Source organism: Sminthopsis crassicaudata, chromosome 1 (assembly GCF_048593235.1).
Source record: "Sminthopsis crassicaudata isolate SCR6 chromosome 1, ASM4859323v1, whole genome shotgun sequence".
Classification (NCBI taxonomy): Eukaryota; Metazoa; Chordata; class Mammalia; order Dasyuromorphia; family Dasyuridae; genus Sminthopsis; species Sminthopsis crassicaudata.
In genome coordinates, this window is record NC_133617.1 from 161,820,379 (window position 1) to 161,842,517 (window position 22,139).

The following is a 22,139-nucleotide window of genomic DNA, read 5'->3' on the forward strand; positions in this document are numbered from 1 at the left end:
GCAGCAGCCTTAGGCAGACAGAAAAATGAAAACATTATGATAGGAACTCCTGGCTTATTTAACCTTTGTCTTTAAGGAAATGTTCCTTTCACCATTTGGTTCTAAAAAGGAAATACATTGTGGTAGTATGACTTTCTCTTTCTCCATAGGTAACTTTAAAGTAAGAAAAAAACAGATTTTTTTGTGCAGTAGGATAGTAACAGAGAAAATATGCAGTTTAGATTTTTATGAATGTTTTCTTTTCATCTCTGTTTTGGTTTTAGGTGTCAGGAATTACTTAAAAGAAGCATTGGTTAATATAATAGCTGTGCATGCTGAGGTAAGTGTCTCTAGGTATTTGTTTATAATTAATATCAACATTTAAATCTTTTACTCCCCCTTTTCCCTGCTTTTCCCCACTTCCTTCAAATTCATAAGCATGGGTGCATTTGTATGTATAATATAAATATATCATATATGCATATATATGTTACATTTAGTTTTGGGTACACTTTTTTTTTAAATCACAATTCCGTTTCCATTTGTTTTGTACTTTTAAGTAGTCAAACTTGCTTTCTGAGATTTTGATGTAAAATTTCCCCCTTTTTATGATAAAATTATTTGTACATGAAGAAGATAAAGGAAATAAGGGATTGAAAATTTTTTTTCCTGTTTTAAAAAATCAAATATAAAAAAAACCATCTAAACTTACATTGGAAAATTCACTAACCTCTGTTTAGCAAACTATGCAAATAAGAGTTCCTTATGTGGTCACATATCTATCTCTAACCGTTGGAATCACTAAAGGGTAGTGGCGTTTTAGAGACATTGAGACAAGCAATATTATGTTAGCTCAAGAAGACACACTGAAATCTGCCATCAAATTCTTAATATCTTCTATCAGTGGTAGGCCCAGGTGACCCAAAATTATAAATAGTAATTGTTGCTTTTAATTCATTTCTTAAAAATTCTCTCCATGTAAAGCATTACCTTCAGAAATTATGAGTTAACATCCATGTCAGGAGCTCATATTTTCTTCTTAGGAGCCTCAAAAGAGAAACAGAAATAGTCTTGTAGTATAATTTGTCAGTGCAAAGACCACAACCACCCCCACCTACTACTACCTGTTTTCATTCAATGATTTCACAATCTAGACTCACAGTTTTGCCAACACATCACCTTAGAAGAACCACAAGTTTTTATAAGCAACATCACTTAGATGAATGAGGAAGAGAAAAGAAATTATGTGTTGTAAACATTCTCTGCAGTGATGTAAGTGTTTTCCATATTACAAACACTCAAAATACTTAATAATTTCAGTAACTCTATGAACTCATATGCTACTTCCATTGATACAAATCACGCTATATCCTTGTCTTCTCATGCTGGAAGAAATTCTCCCATAAATTCTCCAAAGAGTCAATATTTTGATTTATACTCGAAACTACTTCCAAAAAGATTTACAATGAGTTTCAAATTTAACATAATACAGAACAGAATAAATAGGGATAAGATTTAATTATCTAACTTGTCGTAGGCCTAGAAAATGAGAGTTTTATTGTTACAAACTAGTTACAAACTCTAGTCTCTTCCAACTTCAGAATTGTAAAATCAGAAATTTTAGGAGAAATAAAGTAGCTTGTTAGTTTTCTGAAGTGATAATTATAGTACAACACTGAATTTTGTTCTAAGTTTTCTGGCAGCCCATTTTAAAAAAGAGAAATATTTTTTGTTACCCAGTTTTCACTTTTTCCACTAAAGAAAACATACAAATTCATCTGTAATGTCAAACATTTTCCTAAAACTAAACTAAAAAAAAAAAAAATTTGCATTGGAAGTTCACATATAAGTAGTATTAAATACTGGTATTTTCATTTATGGTTTTGCAAAAGACAAAGGTTCCTTATAAAGCCAGAGATAAAAGCCAGGAAGAGGGAATGATTAAAGTCTGTCACTCTTTGGATAGAGTGAATACAGGAAATCACTGGATGGAGTCTTCTTTAATCAACAATGTAGAATATCAGTACCTTAAGCTGCCCTCAGAAAATTGAACTGACTATAATCCAATATTTGCCAAAGATTTACTTGAACACCTGATTACTTGAGAGAGATAACTTTGGGAAATAAATTTGGGAAAAAAGTTTTTGTTATCTCTCTCTGTATATTGATAGCTCACCAAAAATCAAAGTCTTAACTTAAACTTATTGCTTAGTTTGCCCTCAATAATTCTAGAGGTTATATAATAATTTGTAGAGGTTTTGAAAAAAGAAATTTTTGTTATTGTTTTGTATTTTGCAAAACTATGTCAAACCAGAAAATTTTGTATGAAAAGTCACATGATAAATTTCTTACAGTCATTTAGTGCCAAGAAAAAGTTAGTCCCCACTGCCAAACTTATATGGTCTCTTTTTATCAAACAGAAAGACAAATACATTTTTTGTTTCCCTTTAGCTATTAAGAAACTAAAGGCTAAATTCAGTACATAGCTGCAGTTCATTGTGCCTGCTAACACCTATCTTCTTTCCCCTTTTAATTTGTTTTCTGTTTTTAATTGGGTGGGATTTTTAAAAATATTTTTAACTTTGTAAGCCCACTCAAATCCTTTTTAGAGATAGAGGATTATACATCCTAAATAAATTATATTTCTAACTTATGTTCACTTAGCATATATTCTTAAAATAACTTTAAAATTTTCATTTTCAGATATCAATTTAAAGCTCAAATCTTCATTTTGTTCATAGTTTGATTCTTTTTTTTTAAAAGTACTCCCTACATTTCATACTATATTACAAAGTGGTAATCATCAAAACAGTTTGGTATTGGATAAGAAACAGACCATCTAAGAGATATAGTGGATAAAAGCCTAGAGTCAAAAGACCTGAATTCAGATGCAGCTTCAGACACTTACGAGCTGTGTGATTTTGGGCAAGTTACTTAACCCTGCTTGCCTCAGTTTCCTCATCTGTAAAAGGAAATGGAGAAGAAATTGGCAAACTTTTCTAGTATCTCTCCCCCCAAAAAAATCCCCAATTTATAGGGTCACAAAGAGTTGTACACAATTGAAAATGACTGGGCATCAATAACAGAAATAGAATAGTTGATCAGTGGAATAAATTAGATATGCAATATACAGAAGGAAATGAACACACTAATCTAGGGTTTGATAAACTCCCAAATCCAGCTGTTAGGGCAAGAATAGATTATAGCACATAAATATGTTGGAATAGTACTTTGCTATAAGAAATGATTATGGGGGTGGTTTCAGAAAAACTTGGGAATATTTATATAAACTGATGAAAAGTGAAGTAAGCAGAACCAAGAGAACATTCTAACAATATTTTAAGGGGGAAAGACTTACTAACTCTGATCAGTACAGTGATCCATCACTGCTCAAGAAGACTAGAAATATAGAATGCTATCCATCTCCAGATAGAGAATTAATGGTCTCCGAGCTCAGGTTAAAACATGTTTCTTTTTTCCTTTCTTCTCTTGCTTTTTATTTAATGCCTAATTCATATGTTTTTATAAATATGTTCTTTATAAATATGTTTTTGCATGACTTCATATATATAAAATGCACATCCTATTTCTTGCCTTACAGGGTAGAGAAGAGAGTAGAGAGAGGGAGAGAATTTGGAACTGAAAAATTTTTTTAAAAAGATAGTAGATCAATAGATAAACAAAATAAAAAGTACCCAGTAGACCTTCAAGGAGCAGAAGTTTTATTAATTTTTTTCCTCATCTTATGTTTGTGTATGAAATACCAAATAAGTAGCGTACTAAATATTGTGTTCTTGTCTGAAATGTTCTATAAGGTGTTCACCATATCTAAGGAATTAGTGCCTCGTGTATTGTCTAAGATAGTGGAAGCCGTGTCTGAAGAGTTAAGTCGATTGATGCAGTGTGTTTCATCTTTCAGCAAAAATGGAGCTTTGCAGGTACTTAACTGTTCTAGACCATATTCATCCAAATTCAGATGTGTAAATTAAGATAAATGTGGCAGAGCAAAAAGCAAGAAAAAAAGCAAAAACTAATGCTTACATTTCTATTCCATATTTCAAGTATTTTTGTCAGTATTTATTAACTCCTATTTGGGGGGGGTGCACATGTAAATATGCTCATAGATTATCTACATCACATACCTTATTCAGGGTGCTTAGGGAGTCTTGATATAGATAAATATGAAAATTTCTTTGTTTTTCCTTTAGATCTCAAAATAATTTAAATTTGAGAGTAAATATGCCTTATCCTCCATCTGGGATATTACTTATCTGTTCTGCTAAGAGATACTCTGTCTCAGAAAATCACCTAGGAAAAAAGTCCTGTGAATTTGAGAAAATGAAAGTCTGACCTCATTTGTTAGACCTTTGTCAGTCTGTTGTCAGTCAGATTCTATCAGAACTTTATTCCTTTGGCTAGAGCCAAAGCATTTTGTCATATATTAAAATTGGGTGACATGGAGGAAATTGTAGAGGATATGAAGACTACTTCAGAATTCTGCTGGGCTGGCCCTGCTTACTTGTTATGCAAGGATCTAGATTTGAATCTCAAGACTGTTAACTTCCTGTGTGAACTAGCCTTGAGACTAGGTCATCCAACTAGGGGCCTCAGTATCTTCATTTCTAAAAGGAAGAGATTGCGGATGTTCTTTTAAGAGTCATTCCAGCTTTAAGTCTGTGAAACTCTGATCATCCTTTAAAATGTTAATTTCCATCATTTCCTTCCCATCAAAACTGTATGACTGATAACAAAGTATTTGGAGTTTGGTTAGATTAATAGATTTTAACATCACTCTTAGGTAGTGATTTTTTTTTTAAACTTACATTAAGCACAGCTTTATTATATAATTGGAATATTTTATAGGTTGATTAAAATATGTAATTAGAATGCAAATTTTTAGAGTATTCAAATAAGTCTGCTTTTGTAATTAATTTTGTTTTACAAATATCTGGCTAACAGTTTTATCTTATTCTGGGTTTTTTTTTTTTTTTTTGGTTTTTTTTAATCTCCTTTTTCTTCATATATAACAACCTAGATATAAAAATGGGGATTGGCACATATATTTGTTCAAGTTCCCTGACTTTATTCAGAAGTCTAAAGCACTAAAAATTGAAACTAAGCAATTGCATTCCAGAAAGAAAAGGTTTCATTAAAAACACCATACAGCATAGCAGCCTAATTTTTGTTTAATAAAAAATTCTAAGAACTTTATTATTTTCTTCTTAATTTAAGATTAGAGAGTTGTCCATGTCTCAAAACTTGTTCCATGTTATATATAATAAGATACTTGAGGGCAGGGACATTTTCTTTGAAATACTCTATTCTAACACTTTGCACACATAATATATTCCTACAGAGACTTCGAAACCTGTGAGGGCACCTGCTTCATTGCAGATTGGCTTATGACTAAGTTACTAAGCTATTGCCTTGCCATGTGCTCACTTACAGTTTTAAACTTTGAGTTATCTTTAGAGATTAAAACCCTTATGCCTGACAGGTCATAGGTGTGAGGAAGTAAAGTCAAACCACTTCCTTCTTTGTGGAGGAGGGGAGAAATCAGTAGCCATGGTTCAGAGTTTCCTGCTTCTCACAGCTTAGTTGTGCTTTTTTTTTTTTTTTTAATATCAGCAGATAGTGAATACCCATAGTTGAAAAATCACTCCAGTAATATTTTGAAAATATCAGAGAGATATGAGACATCTTAAAGAAGTTTGTTCATCCAGCCTTCTAATTGGTGATAAGAGAGTGCCTAAATGGTTCTTTGCAACCAAAGGAAAGATTACCAAAGCAGATTTCTTTGTTTTTCTTTTCAAAAGAGCTCATCCTTTGTAGTTTACCTTATTGATGGATATACAAGAAGAATCATTGCATTGTAAATCTGCAGTCATTCCTATGCCACTTAAATCAGTGACAAATTAAAGAATAAAGGGGACTTTAAATTCACTAATGGACTAAATCCTCTATATGAATGTTATGTGAAAGGATGTCTGATTCTTTTAGTTTGTAAGATTAAGAGCACTTTTTCATCACCTTCTTTATGTTTGATAGAAGCACATTTATGTTATTTTTGTCCATATCTTGTCCTTAGGCAAGGCTTGAAATCTGTGCTTTGAGAGATACAGTGGCCGTTTATCTAACACCTGAAAGCAAGTAAGATCCCCTGTTTTCTTATTCCATATCAATAAAATGAAATGTTATGTTAATAATAAAATTTGTTTTGCCCATGATTGAAATTCTTACTAAGGATAGCTGAGCATCCAAAGTAAATCTTCCTAATGCATTGAAAATGTCTTCTTAAGAAGACATTTTAAGAAGATCTGCTAAGGCTGGTACTTTGTTCAGTAACATGTCTGGATTTGTTAGATTCTTTTTTGATGCAAAAAAAATGAGGGACAAAAGTTTTAATTTTTTCCTTTTAATAACCTCTACCTGATCACTAGGATCACCACTGGAGTAGCAATACATTATTTTATAGAGCTTTCATGAAAAAGAGAAAATAGAAAATGAATCTAAAACCCTATTTATAAGGGACCCTAAAGGGCTTTTCATGGGTTGCAGACATTGTCAACTGAAAGGAGGAGCCCTGTGGTTTATCTAAAATCTTTGTAGTGGAAAATTATGTTCATATTTAGCCTATTAAAGTATAAGTCAGCCTTTTCAACTATGATTTTTTTCTGTATATAAATTAAACCCTACAACTAAGCAGTCATAAAATTTTCCTCTTTGTATACATTAAAATTTTCCTATTTTTCATTGTTGCTTGTGAAATACTATCTTTTGATTTTCAATGATGCCTAATAAACTAAGAGCTTACTCATTGTTGTTCTAATTTTGAGGTTGTGCAGGTTAAGTACAGAAACCATTCAGGGCTGAATTCCACTGATAGACTGGTTTAAATATGTTAGGTAACTTCTATCCCTACTCCCAAAGGCTCATCATTGTGGTTCCAGATTTAATACAGACACCATATGAATTTTAGCTCTACTACAATTCAGAACTCTCAGAATTCAAGTGATCTCTAGCCTTAGCCTTGCAGGAATAGGGGTTACAAACCTGCACTGCCACACCTACTTATAAACTTAAGAACCTATTTTTTTGCTTAAAATGACTGCTAAATTACCAGATTATCACTTGAGAGAATTATGCTCTTTATAGTTTTTGTTAATATGCTCATTCATTTACAATCACCATATGAAGAAATATTATAAGTTCATAATAACTTATATGTTTGTATTATATTATACATGTAAAATGCTTAATCTTTCAAACTAATTTTCTAAAATGTTGTGTTTTATCTACGTGCCAGAACTAAATTTCTAAACCTTGATATTTCTCACAAATGAATAAATGAGTTACAGCATTTATTAAATACTTTACTTTATGTCACACACTGCATTAAGCCCTAGGGATAGAAATAAAAAAAAAAAAAAAACAAAACATGACAGAAGTAATAATATTATGACCAAAACTTGTAATAATTCATTTTTATATAGGACTTTACAATGGCAAAGTGATTTTTATATTTTCAGAAGCATCTCATTTGGTTAATAATAAATCAAGTAAGAATCATGTTCATTTTACGGCTGACCAACCTGAAGCCCAGTGATTTAATCTTTGTCATGGAGTTGATGTGCCAAGGATTGGAATTCAGGTTTCTCAATTGCAAGTTCAGAGCACTCCTTTATACAATACTGCCTTAAGAAACCCAATATTTACTTGAGGTGTATATGGATTCTTGGTGTAATTAGATTTGCCTTTCCCATTTCCTTTATACCTGTTAACTATTAGATGCCCTGAGTATCATTCTCAAGAGTATCGATATTTTTATAATTGTTTGATTATTATTTCCTCTCAAAAAACATCAGCTTACTTCATAGCATATAGGCTTCATTTAATAACTTTTACACTTTTAACTGTCTTAGTTGATCCTTTTCAGCAGTAAGAATTTTCAGTGATCCTAGATATCATTGACCCAGAGCCAGGAAGACCAGAGTTTGGATCCTGTATCACATGTTTCCTCCCTCTGAAAATTACTTAACTTCTGTCTTAGACTTTTCATCTATAAAATGTTGAGACAGAATGGCATGAAGGGTCAAGTACTCAATTTAAGCCAAGAAAAGCCTGAGTCCCAGTCTGATCTCTAATGTATCGAATCTAACACTTCACTAAGCTTCTCAGTTCCCTCAGCCAGTAAAATGAAAAGACTGAACCAAGGTGATCTCCAAAGGCCTCTTCCCACTCTAATTTTGTGATCCAGTGATTTATGGTGGGATTCGTAATCAATCCAGAATAGACATAAAGAAATTTGCCTTTATACAGGTCCACAATGAAAGTATCTCCAAATATGTGCAAATCAGTCTCTTTTTTTAAGTTTTCAAATTCATAAAATTATGAAGTAAGAGGGAATCTTAAGAGATAATCCAGTGAAACTTGTTTTTTAACAGAGAAGGAAACTGAAGTCTAGAAAAATCAATTAAATAATTTGCCCAAGATTACAGTTCATTTACATCAGAACCTGGATTGGAACATAAGTATATTGATTCCCTAGATAATGCTTTTCTACAACATTATGGTTCTTCAGATTTACTAAATAATCTCTGCCAATGTTCAAAAACTTTCAGGAATTTCTTCTACTTTACATCTAATATGAATCCTTGATATAATTTTGAGACCATTTCCTTTCATCTTAACTTAGACAAAGGAAGGGAAGAGGGAGAAAATGGGAGAAAAAAAGAGAAAAAAGCAAATTTCTATTATTACAAGAACTATTTTACCCTGAACACCTCTATTAAAATGTAAAAGCAACAAATGATCTCTTTATTCATCTTAAGAACTTTTATCTGAAGCTCAGAAATAATCAGTATTAGAGTCTGTCTGATATAAAGCATGAAGGGGGTGGTTATTTCCTGGTCTATACATGAAGGTCAAGACCAGCCTTCATAGTGCTCCTATTTTTTTTTCTTTTTCTGAGGCTGGGGTTAAGTGACTTGCCCAGGGTCACACAGCTAGGAAGTGTTAAGTGTCTGAGACCAGATTTGAACTCGGGTCCTCCTGAATTCAGAGTTGGTGCTCTATCCACTGCGCTACCTAGCTGCCCCAGTGCTCCTATTTTTAACTGTTACTTATTGCTGAATCGTGGCTGACTGAGATTCATCATCTCGGAATTGTAAAAGCCCTTAGTGATCATCCTACCCACTAACCAAGAGCTGGTTTTCTTCTTAGAGTCATGTAGACAAGTGATAGTTCAACCTGCAATGTCCTGACTCCACTGAGCATTCTGGGGAGCACGAGACTCATCCTAGCCCTACCACTTAGCAGCCTTGGGATGAGGAACAACTCCATTCATTTCCTGATGCTTCAGTTTCTTCATCTCTAAAATTGTAATTCTAATAATTGCACTACCTACTTCACAGAATGTAACAATGTGTTAGTTATAGCGCTTGGTACTTACAAAGCCCTGTGTAAATTTAAGAAAAGCTGGCCATTCTTCAATGGCTCTATTGATTAAGAAGTTCTTCCTTATAATGAGCCAAAATCTGTTTGTGATTTTTCTTCTGAGGACAGAAGGTTTGCCCCTTTGTCCTGTGGCCTCTCTTCAGACTTTTCTCCAGGGGGTGCATGGCTGACTCCTATTACAGGCCTTCCTGAGCTTGTGTCCCCAGGCTCTACCCTACTCTATCTTTGTATGGTTTCCTTTTATTCCCCTGGGATGTTTTGCATTTGTCTTCTAACTACTTCTCCATTTCACTAGCCACTTAGAGTTCTAATTCTATATTTGAAAGAGCCAGTCATTTCCCCACCCAATTTCTCTCTCCCAATCCCCTCTACTTGATGTCATCTGCCAAAGTGAGAGACCTGGGCATGTCTCTCAACATTTAAATTACTAATGGAAATTTGATACCTTAGGTGGGTAGGAGCCCTGCCGATTGATTATTAAGTTGCCCCCATAATCCACTGGCTTTGATACTTTTAATTTCATTTTTTCTGGAGTCATGACCCCAGGCAAGAGTCCCCAGGTTTCTTCAGACTTTCTGTCCCCCCCACCTACCCCCACCTATTTAGAGGACAAGAAGTATGATATCAGTTATAGAGTAAAGTCATGCAAAACACTATCCATATTGCAAAAAGCAAGAAAAATAAAGTAGGAAATTTACATTTCATTATCTTACATCACTCTCTCTCTCTTGACAGATAGCATTTTTTCATCTTGAGTCCTTTGGAATTGTCTCAGATAGTTGTATTGATTAGAACTAACTTTCAGAGTTGATTGTTATTTCAATATTGCTATTACTGTATACGATGATCTCCCCTTTCTGCTCACTTCACTTTATATTACTTCATATAGGTGTTCTCATTTTTAAAATTATCTCTTTAATCATTTTTATAATATAATATTAATTCATCACAATCATATCCACAACTTGTTTATCCATTTCTCAACTGATGAGAAACCCCTCAATTTCCAGCTCTTTGCTAGCATAAAAAGAGGTGCTATAAGCATTTTTATACACACTTTTACCTTTTTGGATACAAACTTAGCAGTTTCTTCTGAAAACTTCCCTTTTTGTATTCTTTAATTACTTACCAATTGGATCTTATTTAATACATTTGACTGAGCTTTCTATATATTTGAGAAATGGAACCTTATCAGAGAAACTTACATAAATTTATGTTACTTCATTGTCTATTTACCTTTTTAACAAAATGTAGTTTCCCCGATTTTCTCTTTTACTTCTGTTTTTGCTTTGTCTGAGATCATGATTGCTCCCCCTTTTTTACTTAAGTTGAAGCATAGTATTCTATCTGAGTCCCTTATTTTAATTATATCTGTGCATTTCCATTTCAAGTGTCTCTTATAAACAAAATATTGTTGAGTTCTGGTTTCTAATCCATTTTGCTAGCCACTTCCATTTTATGTGATGAACTCATCACATTCACATTCATAGTTATGATTACTGTATATTTTTTCTTTCATCATTCTCATTTATTTTCCCAATTGTTCCTCTGCTACTCATTTTTTTTCCCCAGGAATTTTTGTTGAGTTTGTTTCCAGTTAGCATTTTTATTTGAGACTTTGGTTATAGTTTTTTTTCACATTATTGTCCCTTTCTAAGCTTGTGTCTTCATCTTCCTTGCCACTATAGTAGCTTTTTATGATCTAGTTTGGGGTTTTTTTTTGTTTTTGCAGTTGTTTGCTTATTTTTCCATCCTATATTTTAACTTTGAACTTTATATAAAAGTTGGACTTCTACTTAAATGTGGAAAGACACTGTCCCAAACTTCAGCCTTTTTTTCTGCACTGATATTTTTAGAGCTTATTCTGAGAGTCTACAAGTTTTCAGTTCTTATGAAGTAGTATAATCTGAGGAGAGGTATGGCCACTGGTCTCCTGGTCTACACTCAGGTTTTTATTCAATGAAGGGTCCTTACTCCCTTAGAGTTGTAAATGTTAGTGTTCCTCTTTACCCTAGAATGGTAACCCAGAACCTCATATTCAATTGAGTTGACAATCAGAGTCAGTTATATCTAGTAGAAGCAAAGGGTTTCCTATAATTTCTTTCTGAAGAGTTATCTAACCTTCTTCCTATTTTCCTCAAACTGCAGTTGTCCCTGTCACAGCAACCCTTGAAATCTATAACTGGTGCTGCAAGCCAGCCCCCACCCTGATGTCACAGATCTCACCTGAAGACCTCCTAAATTGTGTTAGGCTGGGAAAATGTCTTACCTTTTCTTGATTCTGTTGCTCCAAAACCTTATTTGAAACATTATTTATTTTAAAGTTGTTTGGAGGGGAATGTTGGGAAAATTCATTTGGATTTCTTTCTCTAATTCACCATCATGGTTTTGCTAGCCAGTAGTTCTTGACAAATCAAGATCATCACCACGAAGTGATTCCTTTGTAGTAAGGAATTTGATTAAGGACCTTTTTTCCAAATGTGAATATTATTTTGGTTTTTGCTCCCTGCTTCTCCCCAGTTATCCACAAACTCTCTGTGAGCTTATGGTCCTGTACTTTTCAGATACTGGAATGCAAATCAAGCCTTGTAAATTTGAATGATACTTATCTAGCCTATTTAAATTGTCATTCTTGAGGTTTTTCTCTAATTGAACTTTTAATTTCCCATCTCCCAATTTCTCTATTCATCTTAAACTATTTTATATAAAGCTCTAAGTTTTAATAGGCATTAAATATCTGTCTCTTTGCTTTTATTTGTCCTGGATTTTCCTTCCTCTCTAAAAAAGTTTTTTCATTTATTTATTATTCTTTTTCTGTTAAATATTATTTAATTCTCTTTTACCTTATGTTTTATAGTTCGATTTTATTTCCTGATCCAAATTTTATGAACTTATTTTTCTAAGGCATCAGTAGTTTTTAATTTTCATTCTGGGTGATCTGGCCTCAGTTTTAGTTTGGTAATATTCTCATTTATCTGTCAAAAGCTTTACAAATTTTTGTTATCAAAATGTTCCTGAAAATATGTGTATGCATTATTCTAGTCTGTTCAAAATAATGTAAAATTGCTATAGATTAAATATTGTTGATTTTTATGCTTCAGATCTAGTTTTAAACAAGCTTTGGAAGCCTTGCCTCAACTCTCAAGTGGAGCAGATAAAAAGTGAGTTGGGGTTTTTTTGCCTTGTTTTTAATAATGCTGTCCTCAGGAGTGTTTGTAATACTAGTTGTTATTTGCAAACAAACCCTACTAGTGGTTTGAATTATAATAGAACATTTTGTTAAGTGCCAAATGTTACTGACCTATTCTATTCTGTCTGTAATAGTAATATAAATAATTGCTATATTATATATTACATTGTTGGCTGTCATTAAAAAATAAATGAAAAATTTCTAAAGCATTTGCCAGCACAGTGCCTGTCAAATAATAGACATTTGATAAAAGTTTATTGATTGGTTATGAGATTTTTAAAAACTGTGTTTCATCTTGAACTTACATGATATGAATATCAGATTATAGTGGAACTTTTATATTATGTTTGAGGAGAGGATTTTGAAATTAGCTCATATTTTAAGTGATAGTACTGGGAAATCTATAAGCTTACACCATAAGACTACTATCTAATTCTATTTTTAAGAAGATACTATCTAAATAAATGTAAAATGGAACATTACAATAAAATATAAAGATCTATGAGTTTTGTCACTCTATGGGCAGATCATTAATTTAAATAATCCTTTACACTGAAAAAGAAAAGAGCATTGCTTATTTTTAATTCATCCAAATGTCAACAGCATAGCCAAATGTAGGTAAGTGTCAGTATTAAAGACAGGTGGCAAATCATAGCATATTTTCTGCCCTCCAAAATAACTGCATCTTTTCAGAAGCAAAGTGTTGTCATATTTATCCTCTAAAAATATATACTTAAGAAAAGTATAAGTGTAAAATAAAGTATTGAAGAAGAGCAGTCTTTTGCTCTTTGTGTGGTTTTAATCACCACAAAATTTCACAAATTTTGTTAAGAATATTATCTCAGGGCAGAAAGATGGCACAGTGGATACAGCACCAGCCCTGAAGTCAGGAGGACCTGAGTTCAAATTTGGGTCTCAGACACTTAATACTTCCCCTATGACCCTGAGCAAGTCACTTAACCCCAATTGCCTCAGCAAAAAAAAAAAAAAAAAAAAAAAAGATAATATCTCTCAAGCTGAATTTGAACTCTCTTGACGCAAGAGAAAACCCAGAACAGATGAATCTCTTAATTATCCAGATTACTTCCACAGCTGAAGCCATAGACAAACATCTTTGCTTCCTTATTATACCATCAATGGCTTCACTAAAGTTATATAATTATTATAGAAGCAGGATTAAAATCTCAACCTCCTGGCACATAGTTTTTCCATTCTAATTAATTTTATTCTACCACATATATCTTCAGAGATGAACAAAATTTTAAAAGATAGGTTCTTTCAGAAGGGAACAATTTGAGGTGATATATTTACCCCTTTTCAGCAGCATTACTAAGCAGGCTGTAATAAACGTTTCATTTACCTTTGCAAAAAAAAAAAAAAAAAATACCACAAATCAGAGCAGAGCAACTGGTTTCATTGAAATGTTTTCTTGTGCTACTAAGCATCCTTCCTTCTGTCTGATTTTGAAACCTCTGTTCTCTTTTAGGTTACTTGAAGAACTCCTGAACAAGTTTAAAAGCAGGATGCACTTGCAGCTTACCTGTTTCCAATCTTCTCCCTCCCCTATGTTGAAAACATAGATACACGTCAGAGAATAGCCAAGTAAAGGCCAAAGGGCAAGAAACTTCCCTTTAAATGTTAAGATACTCGGTGTTCAAGTGTTTGGATGGTTTTTTTCTGATTGACAGCTTAGTAAGAACCTGGCATGTAGTAGGCTTTGAAACAAAAGGAATCATTTGAAATGCCCAAGTAGTGTTTGCTTAGTCATCTCTGTTGGTTTGGGTCCCATCAAAATGTTAAAAATATCTTTTCAAAATAGATTTTTCCTAGCCATGTGTTGGATAGAGAATATTGGATGAATTATCTTTTTAGTAAGTGTACTATTTAAATGAAATGAACTATAGGTTGCTCTATATTTTTCAGTGTCTCCTTTACAAAACTTTGAGCATCCAAAACTTTGGTAAGAAGAAAAGAAATTGGGCAGGTTACATTTAAACACTTTAAAAGATTCAGTCATCCTAAACTACCCAGCTGTACTTGTAAACTTTATTTCATACAGATGGCTCTACAACATAATTCAAGTATGTTTTAGCAGAGATTGTGGGCTGCATAAAAATTGTCACATTTTGAATATATTTCATATCATTGTCTGTAGTCCAAAATACTCATGAATATAATTAGCATTTTATTGTCTGGTTTTTCTTTTTCATTGTACTAAAGACTAGCTTCTCATCACTGTCACTTTCTCTTTCTGACTTTACTCTAAAACTGAATTATGTATGTGTGCCTAGTCTCTAAGGATTTTAATTAATAATTAACTGAATTTCAGTGGCCAAGTATGTGACACCTTAATACCTATAGGAACTTCCTTGATAACTTTTACTCTCTTTAAGGTTGCTAAAAATTGCTTTCTTCCTAAAGAACACAGAAGAGCTCACATAACCAAGGCCATATGCTACTGCCATTGGTTGGCCTTTATTCATGTTCTTTGTTTCTCTTTTTCACAGCAGTTAGTTTATTCTTTGCCACATCACACTATCTTAACCTCAGTGGCAAGATGAGTACTGGATTGGCACTCTGGGTTTCTGTGGATTCAAAGTAAATTCATCAGTTTCAGAATGGTAAAAGTTGTGAATGATGATTTGTACCAATTGTCCCACATTCAGTAATAATCTAATAGATTACAGGAAAAAGGTCACAGTGACCCAGAGAAGTGACGAACTAATTCTGAGTAAGCTCTGACCTTTAGCCTACCTAATATTATATGAAAACTCACTTCAAAATATTTCAGTAATCTTTTATCTGTATATAGTAAATTTATCAAGATTTTCAAAAATACCAACAAAAGCTGCAGGAATATTTTTTAAGTGCTGAACATTATCCATGTCTTGAGTAGTACTAATAGAATTAAAACCCAGTTGCCCATATAACATTATTAATTACATGAAACAGGTAAATGTTATTGTATTTGTTCATTTAGTATTTGTGGGGAAACAACTGTAATAACTGGAACTGAAAGTTTGATCCTTTAGAAATGTGGCTTATAAGACATATTAAGCAATTATAGGGAACATTTTCACTATTCTTTGTATGTACCCTACTGTGACTTTGAATTAAATTTCAAAAATGTAATCTCAGGTGTTCCTGTTATTTTAATTGACTGGTACAGTTCATTGAACCTGTAAAACAGCTATTTTCAATATAAAGTTATGTTTATCTCCTAAATTTCTTTATGCATGTGCAAAGTAAAGCATATAACTTTTGATGAATTTAAATCCATGTTCCTATATATACTTTACTAAAAGCTCACCTCATCATGTCACAGAAATTAATCTGGGTTTTCAAAGGTCAGTGCTGTTGAAACAGGAGTTCTGCTGGGTTATACTAACCCCCCAAAAGCTTCAATACATCTTGAAATGTATGATCTCTTTTTGTCATTCAAGGACCAATCTAAGTGAAATTCCAAGAGGCTTATCACTAGTAGACTAGTCATCAGTTGATGAATTTTTTGACCATAGCAACTTAAGAAATAATGAGTTATGGAATATGCCTATATGTGATAAATATTTAGGTTTTTTAATGCATATGTGGACATAGACTTGTCTCTTCATCATCAGGTACTTTACTCATTGAGATGCCAATTTGAGTAATTGAGCAATCCCTGTTCTCTGTCCTCCTGAATCTGACAAACCAAACACTGAAGGGGCAACCATCTAAAGGCAATAGGATAACATTTGACTAAGAGCACTGCACTTTGAGTCAGAAGGCCTAGGTTTAAGTTCTGATTCTGTTACTGGCTCTGTGACCATGAGATTGTCTCACCCTATCTTCTTGTTCTTTTTCACTGGATTATCACACTCCATCTGTCTCTTTGTTTAGGTATTCCTAAGGCTATATGCTGTATTCATTTTTCTTTTCTCTACTCATTCTCTTCTTAGATAATTCCGTCTGTTCCCATGGGTTCTTTTGTCACATGCAAATGACTTCCAGAGCTAAATATCCTAAACTCCAGTTAGGCATCTCTAACTGTCAAGCTGTCTATCCATATAGGTATCAATGTGTCCAAAACTGAACTTGCTATCTACTCTCTTCATCTCATTTTTCCTCCCTACTCCCCTTATTCTTATTGATAATACCATCTTCCCCAGTCATCCAGGTTCAAATCTACAGGTAGTCTTACTCTTCCTTCCCCCTTATCCCCCACACCTAACCAATGATTCCATCCTGATGAGTCTGTCTCTACGATATCTCTTTCTTCAGTCTCCTTCTCTTCACTAACATTACTTAGACAGTTATTCATTATGTTGTCCTTTCTAGTTTCATGTCATTTGAAAATCTGATAAATTTATTCTCCATTCCCTCTTCCATGCTATTGATAGAAATGCTAACATTTCTTTGTGACTCTTTACTAGAGATCTGAGATCTCTCTTCAGTTTGACAACAATATAATATTGACTATTCTTTGGATTTGATCATTTATTTATTTCCTAACCCACTGTGATCTTCCAGCCCATGTTTCTCTGTCTTATTCACAAAAACATGAGACTGTCAAATGTTTGCTTGTACAGAGATAGTATTTTGTTTGTGGGAGTGAGTGGGTGTACACATTCATGGGGGTGTGTGCAGGCACATATATGTTTGATTTCCTATCTTGCCTGCTTACAATTTGTGCCACGTAGTCATATGGAATGTAATATAGTGGTAATAAATATTATAGAATATAATAGACTTAATTGTTACATGAGAGACAAGTGAGACAGTTATCTAAATTTTTTCTAGTTAGAAGTAAAAATAGACATTTTTTATACTACCAGGGTTTTAACTCTGAGCTATATACCTCAGCAGAACTTTTGACTATATTTAACTCAATGTTTTTGAATGAATTAACATCAAAAAGACCATACTAGCATTATTAAAATTAAAAAAAAAAAACAATACCATGAAGAACATGGTGCTGATTATTATTTAAAAAAAAAAAATCTCATTTCCTTCGGGAGCTTCCATTAAGTCACAAGTGGCAGATGTGAGTAAATGGATATACAGACATGCAAGGGGAAAAAAAGTAGATATAGGAGACATCCCAACAGGGATTGGACCTTTGATATCATTAGCATAGAGAACTCTTAAATGAGAAAACTCCCTCTACCAGGAAAAATCAGCACTCTTTCTGCAACTTGCCTTTATAATTCAGGCTTTCATTATCTAGCAACAGAACAGTTACAATAACTTGTCTTTTTTCTTCTGCCTCCCTTTCATTCATCCTACACACACAGACCAGATTATCAAACAAGATTTCACAAGAAAAGCACTATAAAGGATGTCAACAGAAAGATTATGACCAGAATGTATGAGAATGAAGCCATAAACTCCACAACCTCCATTTAAGGAGGCAGCTCAGCTTAAAATATCTCATTTCTCATCTGGCTTTTCCACCATGCTCCTATGTATGATACCTTCCCCAGCATACATAAGCCTTCCCTTTTCAGCTTCCTTTTGTGTTTTCTCCCTTACTAGATTATAAACTCTTTGAGAACAGAAACAATCTTTCTTTGTGTTTATATCCCCAAAGATTAGCACAGTGCCTGACATATATTAGGTGCTCATTTGACTTAATGACAATTGTTCTGAGTCAGGGTGGGCTCTAATTTTTGAAAAACCTTGATGAAAATGAAGCATGTACTCCATACATAGATTCCAGAAAGATCAAACATCATATACTCAAGGGGAACTCTAAATGGAAGCTTATTTTTATTTTTGGCTAATATCTCTAAGTAAACTTGTTTCTGGCATATAAGCTAGTACCTCCCTTGCACTTTCTTTCCTTGACTCTTCTAACTTTTTCCTTTCTTTCCGACTCCATATCCTAGCCCATATTTCCATGTAACGTCTTCACTGCCCCAAACCTTTTCCTGCGAAGGTCTGGTCTAGCTCCTCTTGTCAGGATAAGCAAAAGTCCTTGCCCCACGTTGGGCGCCAAATGTAGCGAGCTGTCGTCTCCAGAAGCTGCCGGATCACTCTCTGGGAAGAGATCTGTTGTGTCTTCTACTCAAATCTCTCCGACAGATTCTTCTTCCTGTAGAGAACCATTGTCTCCAGGCAGTTGCTGTTAACTCTTGTCCTTAGAAGTGACTTCCCTTCCTGCAGAGAGCCCCGTCAGGCCTGATGTAATGCAGAGACCTTCTTCTTGAATCCTGGCTCTGAATCTCCTCCAGCTCTTATCCTTCTCCAGGCCGATCTGCTCTCTGGGCCCAGTGCTGTCTCTTTTATCCTCCCAGAGAATGGGCGTGGGATAATGCAAGGGCTTCTGGAAAGAACCACCCCAGCCAATGAGCTTGCCCCCTCTATCAAGTCAACCTGAGTTCTCACCTTGTAATTGTCCAGAAAACCTGAATTCTCACCTTGTCACTGTCCAGACAACCTGAGTTCTCACTTAGTAATCCTAACATTTTCCAGTGTTGTTTTCCAAACCAAAGCCCCACATTGAAACCCTCCCCTATAGTGGTATTCCATTCTCCAAGATACATCTTAGTTCTCCTTGCCTAGATACTGCCTTCCCATTCTCTTAAGTGACTCTCAGCTGAATGTTAGGGAAGCAAACTGAGAAAATTCATTCACATTAAAGTGTGAACAACTGATTTCAGTGCTTCTTAGGGGCATTATTTCCTCAAAACTGTGTTTACTTTATTAAGTTAGGTTAACCCTAGTACTTATAAAACAGAGAGAAGTATTGATGATCCGCACAGGGTTGCCTTCCTGTTTCCTATCTAACTGGAGAAACTTAAATGTTTTCATATTTCTTTTTCTACCTGTTTCTATTTGGGGAAAAGGTTTTCTTATCTGATCTATAGGCAATGAAGGCAATGTAAGAGGAAAGGGGCAGCCCTGTCCTAATCAGCTAACTAATCTTACTGTGTCCTGTCCATAAACATTTTGGACATAGATCCATGTTTCAATTAGTTGCTCAATCATCTTAGTCTAAGGGCATCCCCTGCCCTCAAAGGTAGGATTTTCAAATATTCCTCAATTTATGAATTTGGAGGAGTTTCATATAATATCCTGCTGTAGTCTTATCCTCCACCCCACCACCACCACCCAGGTGACCCTAAAAACGCTTGTCTCAACTATATAAAAATAGTCAACTTAAGACAGCTTTTTTGTGATTTGTTTCACATATAATCACATGACATTACAAAAAGAACTGGTATTAGAGAAGGGATCAGATCCTGCCTTTGACATGTACTGGTTTGTGATGTTGGGCAAAAGTTACAACCTACTCTAGGCTAGTGGTATCAAACACAGATAGAAACATATTCCTACCTGGCACATAATGACTTAGAAAACTTTAAATTGACCTTATCTATGTATTACTGTGCCAAGTCTGGGCTAGCTCCCTCTGAAAGGCTCAGAATCAGTCAGTCAGGATAAGCAAAAATCCTTGCCCCACATTGGGCTCCAATATGTAAAGTCTCTAGATTTGCAATCGTTCTCTGGGAGGAGATCTCTTGGAGAGCTTCTGGGAAGGCAGCCTTGGCTTTAGTTCTGTATTGTGTCTTTCAGTCTTGAATCTTTTCCTGTCAGAATCTCTCCAGCCAGCTTCAGTCTCTAGCTCCCTCTGAATCCAAAGCCTCTAGTCAGTATGAAGGTAGAATCTCAATTCCTCTTCTTCCTGAATCCTGGCTCTGAATCTCCTCCAGCTTCTCTGAAGTTCTCCTGGGAAGTCGTGTCCTTGACTCAATCCAGACTGCCTTCTTCCAGACTGACTTCTAGACTCAATGTTGGCTCCTTTTATCCTCCCAGAGAATGGGCTTGTGGGTATTCCCATGAACTTGTGGGAACTTCTTACAGACCAATGAGCAAGCTCCTTTTAAAGGTGTAAATGCCTTTAAAGGTTTGAACTAAAGGTGTGAACTAAAGGTATGAGCTAGAGAATTGTTAAGTACCATGCTAAATTAGACAGCGGAGTTAGCACCTAGTAATTTTAACATTACTGTATTTTTATTTATTTTGTCAAACATTTTGAAATACATTTCAATCTTGTTTAGGTGGCTACACAAACCTTCCACCTTTGCTCTGAGACACAGAGATGGTACTGACCTGCATAGGTTTAAGGAACTCCTTAAGCCTATTAAGTTACAGATTTAGTCCCTATTCTTATATGAATTATCTGCCATTTGTGCCCAGTTATTGCATTACAATAATAGTTCTTTAATACTTCCAAGGATCTAAAATTCACTGGTGCAGGTTATAATCCAGCCATACTTTCTTATCCTGTATAGCTATTCTCAATGACCTACTAGTTCTACTTAAAAGATGGAAGGGCTCCTCTGGTTCTTTTAATATTTCATGAATACTAATATAATACTCAAGGTGTAAGTTGGTTAAACATCACTTTTGCTATAAGATGTACCCATCACTGATTTTTAGTTCCTCCTGTCTTTGACTTATAATTTATGCTACTTTTCATACACTAATCATTGTTGGTGATGTGACTACTCATATCACTTTGCCTCTTTCCATTAAATCCCTTTGGGTTACCTATCATCTTAATTCTTCTGAGAAAATGATGTTCCATGTTTCATAGCTAGATAACTTCTTCAGTCTGCAAACATTTGATCTTGACAAATGAAGAGATGAGCCAACCTATGACAACAGTAAAGAAAACAAATCCATTTACAGAACAGATGGCAGGAAATTTACTGTATGGCCTCAAAAATAATAACCATATATGCCGTTCAATTTGTTAGATTAATTTTGTTGTTATTTCAGCCTAATAGTAACTTCTGTTCATATATGTTCAGTCTTTATAGTTTATTGGTCTCCTGCCATAATTATAACTCCCAATGTGTTTTTTTTTTTTTTTGTTTTTTGTTTTTTTTTTTTTTAGTTTAGAGGAATATTGGTTATAGGCTACTTCTTCTGACCTCTACCCCCCAAAAAACATAAGAGGATAAAACCAACTTTATGTTTAGACTCACCTCATGAGTAAGATTTAGACTGTGGAGAAGTGTGTGAGTGTATGTGGGTTTGTGTGTATTCACCACTTTGTTGGTTTCTACAATTCTTTCAGCCTTTCTTCAATTAGAAATAAGGTTTAGAAGATCTTTGTATTTAAGGCATGTGTGATTTGTTAAAGTATATTCACATTGAATCATTATGAGCTAGTACAAATGACTGATACAAAAATTTTTCCTGTTTCATGGAGGAATGGATTAGAATGTAGAAAATTGCTAGGTTATGAGACATCAAGAATCAGTCAAGCAAGACGAAAAAAGTGAAAAATTAGGAAAAAATGTTAAATATCTACTTGGAAAAACAACAGACCTGGAAAATAGATCTAGGAGAGATAACCTGAGGATTATTGGACTTCCCAGAAATTAAGATGAAAAAAAGAGCCTAGATACTATTTTACAGGAAATCATCAAAGAGAACTGCCCAGATGAAATAAAATCAGAAGGTAAAATAGGCATTGGAAGAATTCATTGAACACCTTCTGGAAAAGACCCTAAAATAAAAA

The 22,139-nt window shown here is 34.1% G+C and overlaps 1 protein-coding gene across 6 annotated transcripts in view; it reads left to right on the forward strand.

Annotated features, from left to right (window-relative positions):
- Window positions 1-15,757, forward strand: part of EXOC2 (exocyst complex component 2) — a 219,817-nt gene extending 204,060 nt beyond the window's left edge. For all 6 annotated transcript variants that reach the window (XM_074270394.1, XM_074270421.1, XM_074270410.1 and 3 more), the window contains exons 25-29: window positions 264-319; window positions 3,795-3,917; window positions 6,068-6,129; window positions 12,537-12,596; window positions 14,112-15,757. In XM_074270394.1, the coding sequence (XP_074126495.1) occupies window positions 264-319; window positions 3,795-3,917; window positions 6,068-6,129; window positions 12,537-12,596; window positions 14,112-14,205 (395 nt within the window). In that variant the 3' untranslated portion in view covers window positions 14,206-15,757. The remainder of the gene's footprint in view (window positions 1-263; window positions 320-3,794; window positions 3,918-6,067; window positions 6,130-12,536; window positions 12,597-14,111) is intronic.
- The last annotated feature ends 6,382 nt before the right edge of the window (window positions 15,758-22,139 follow it).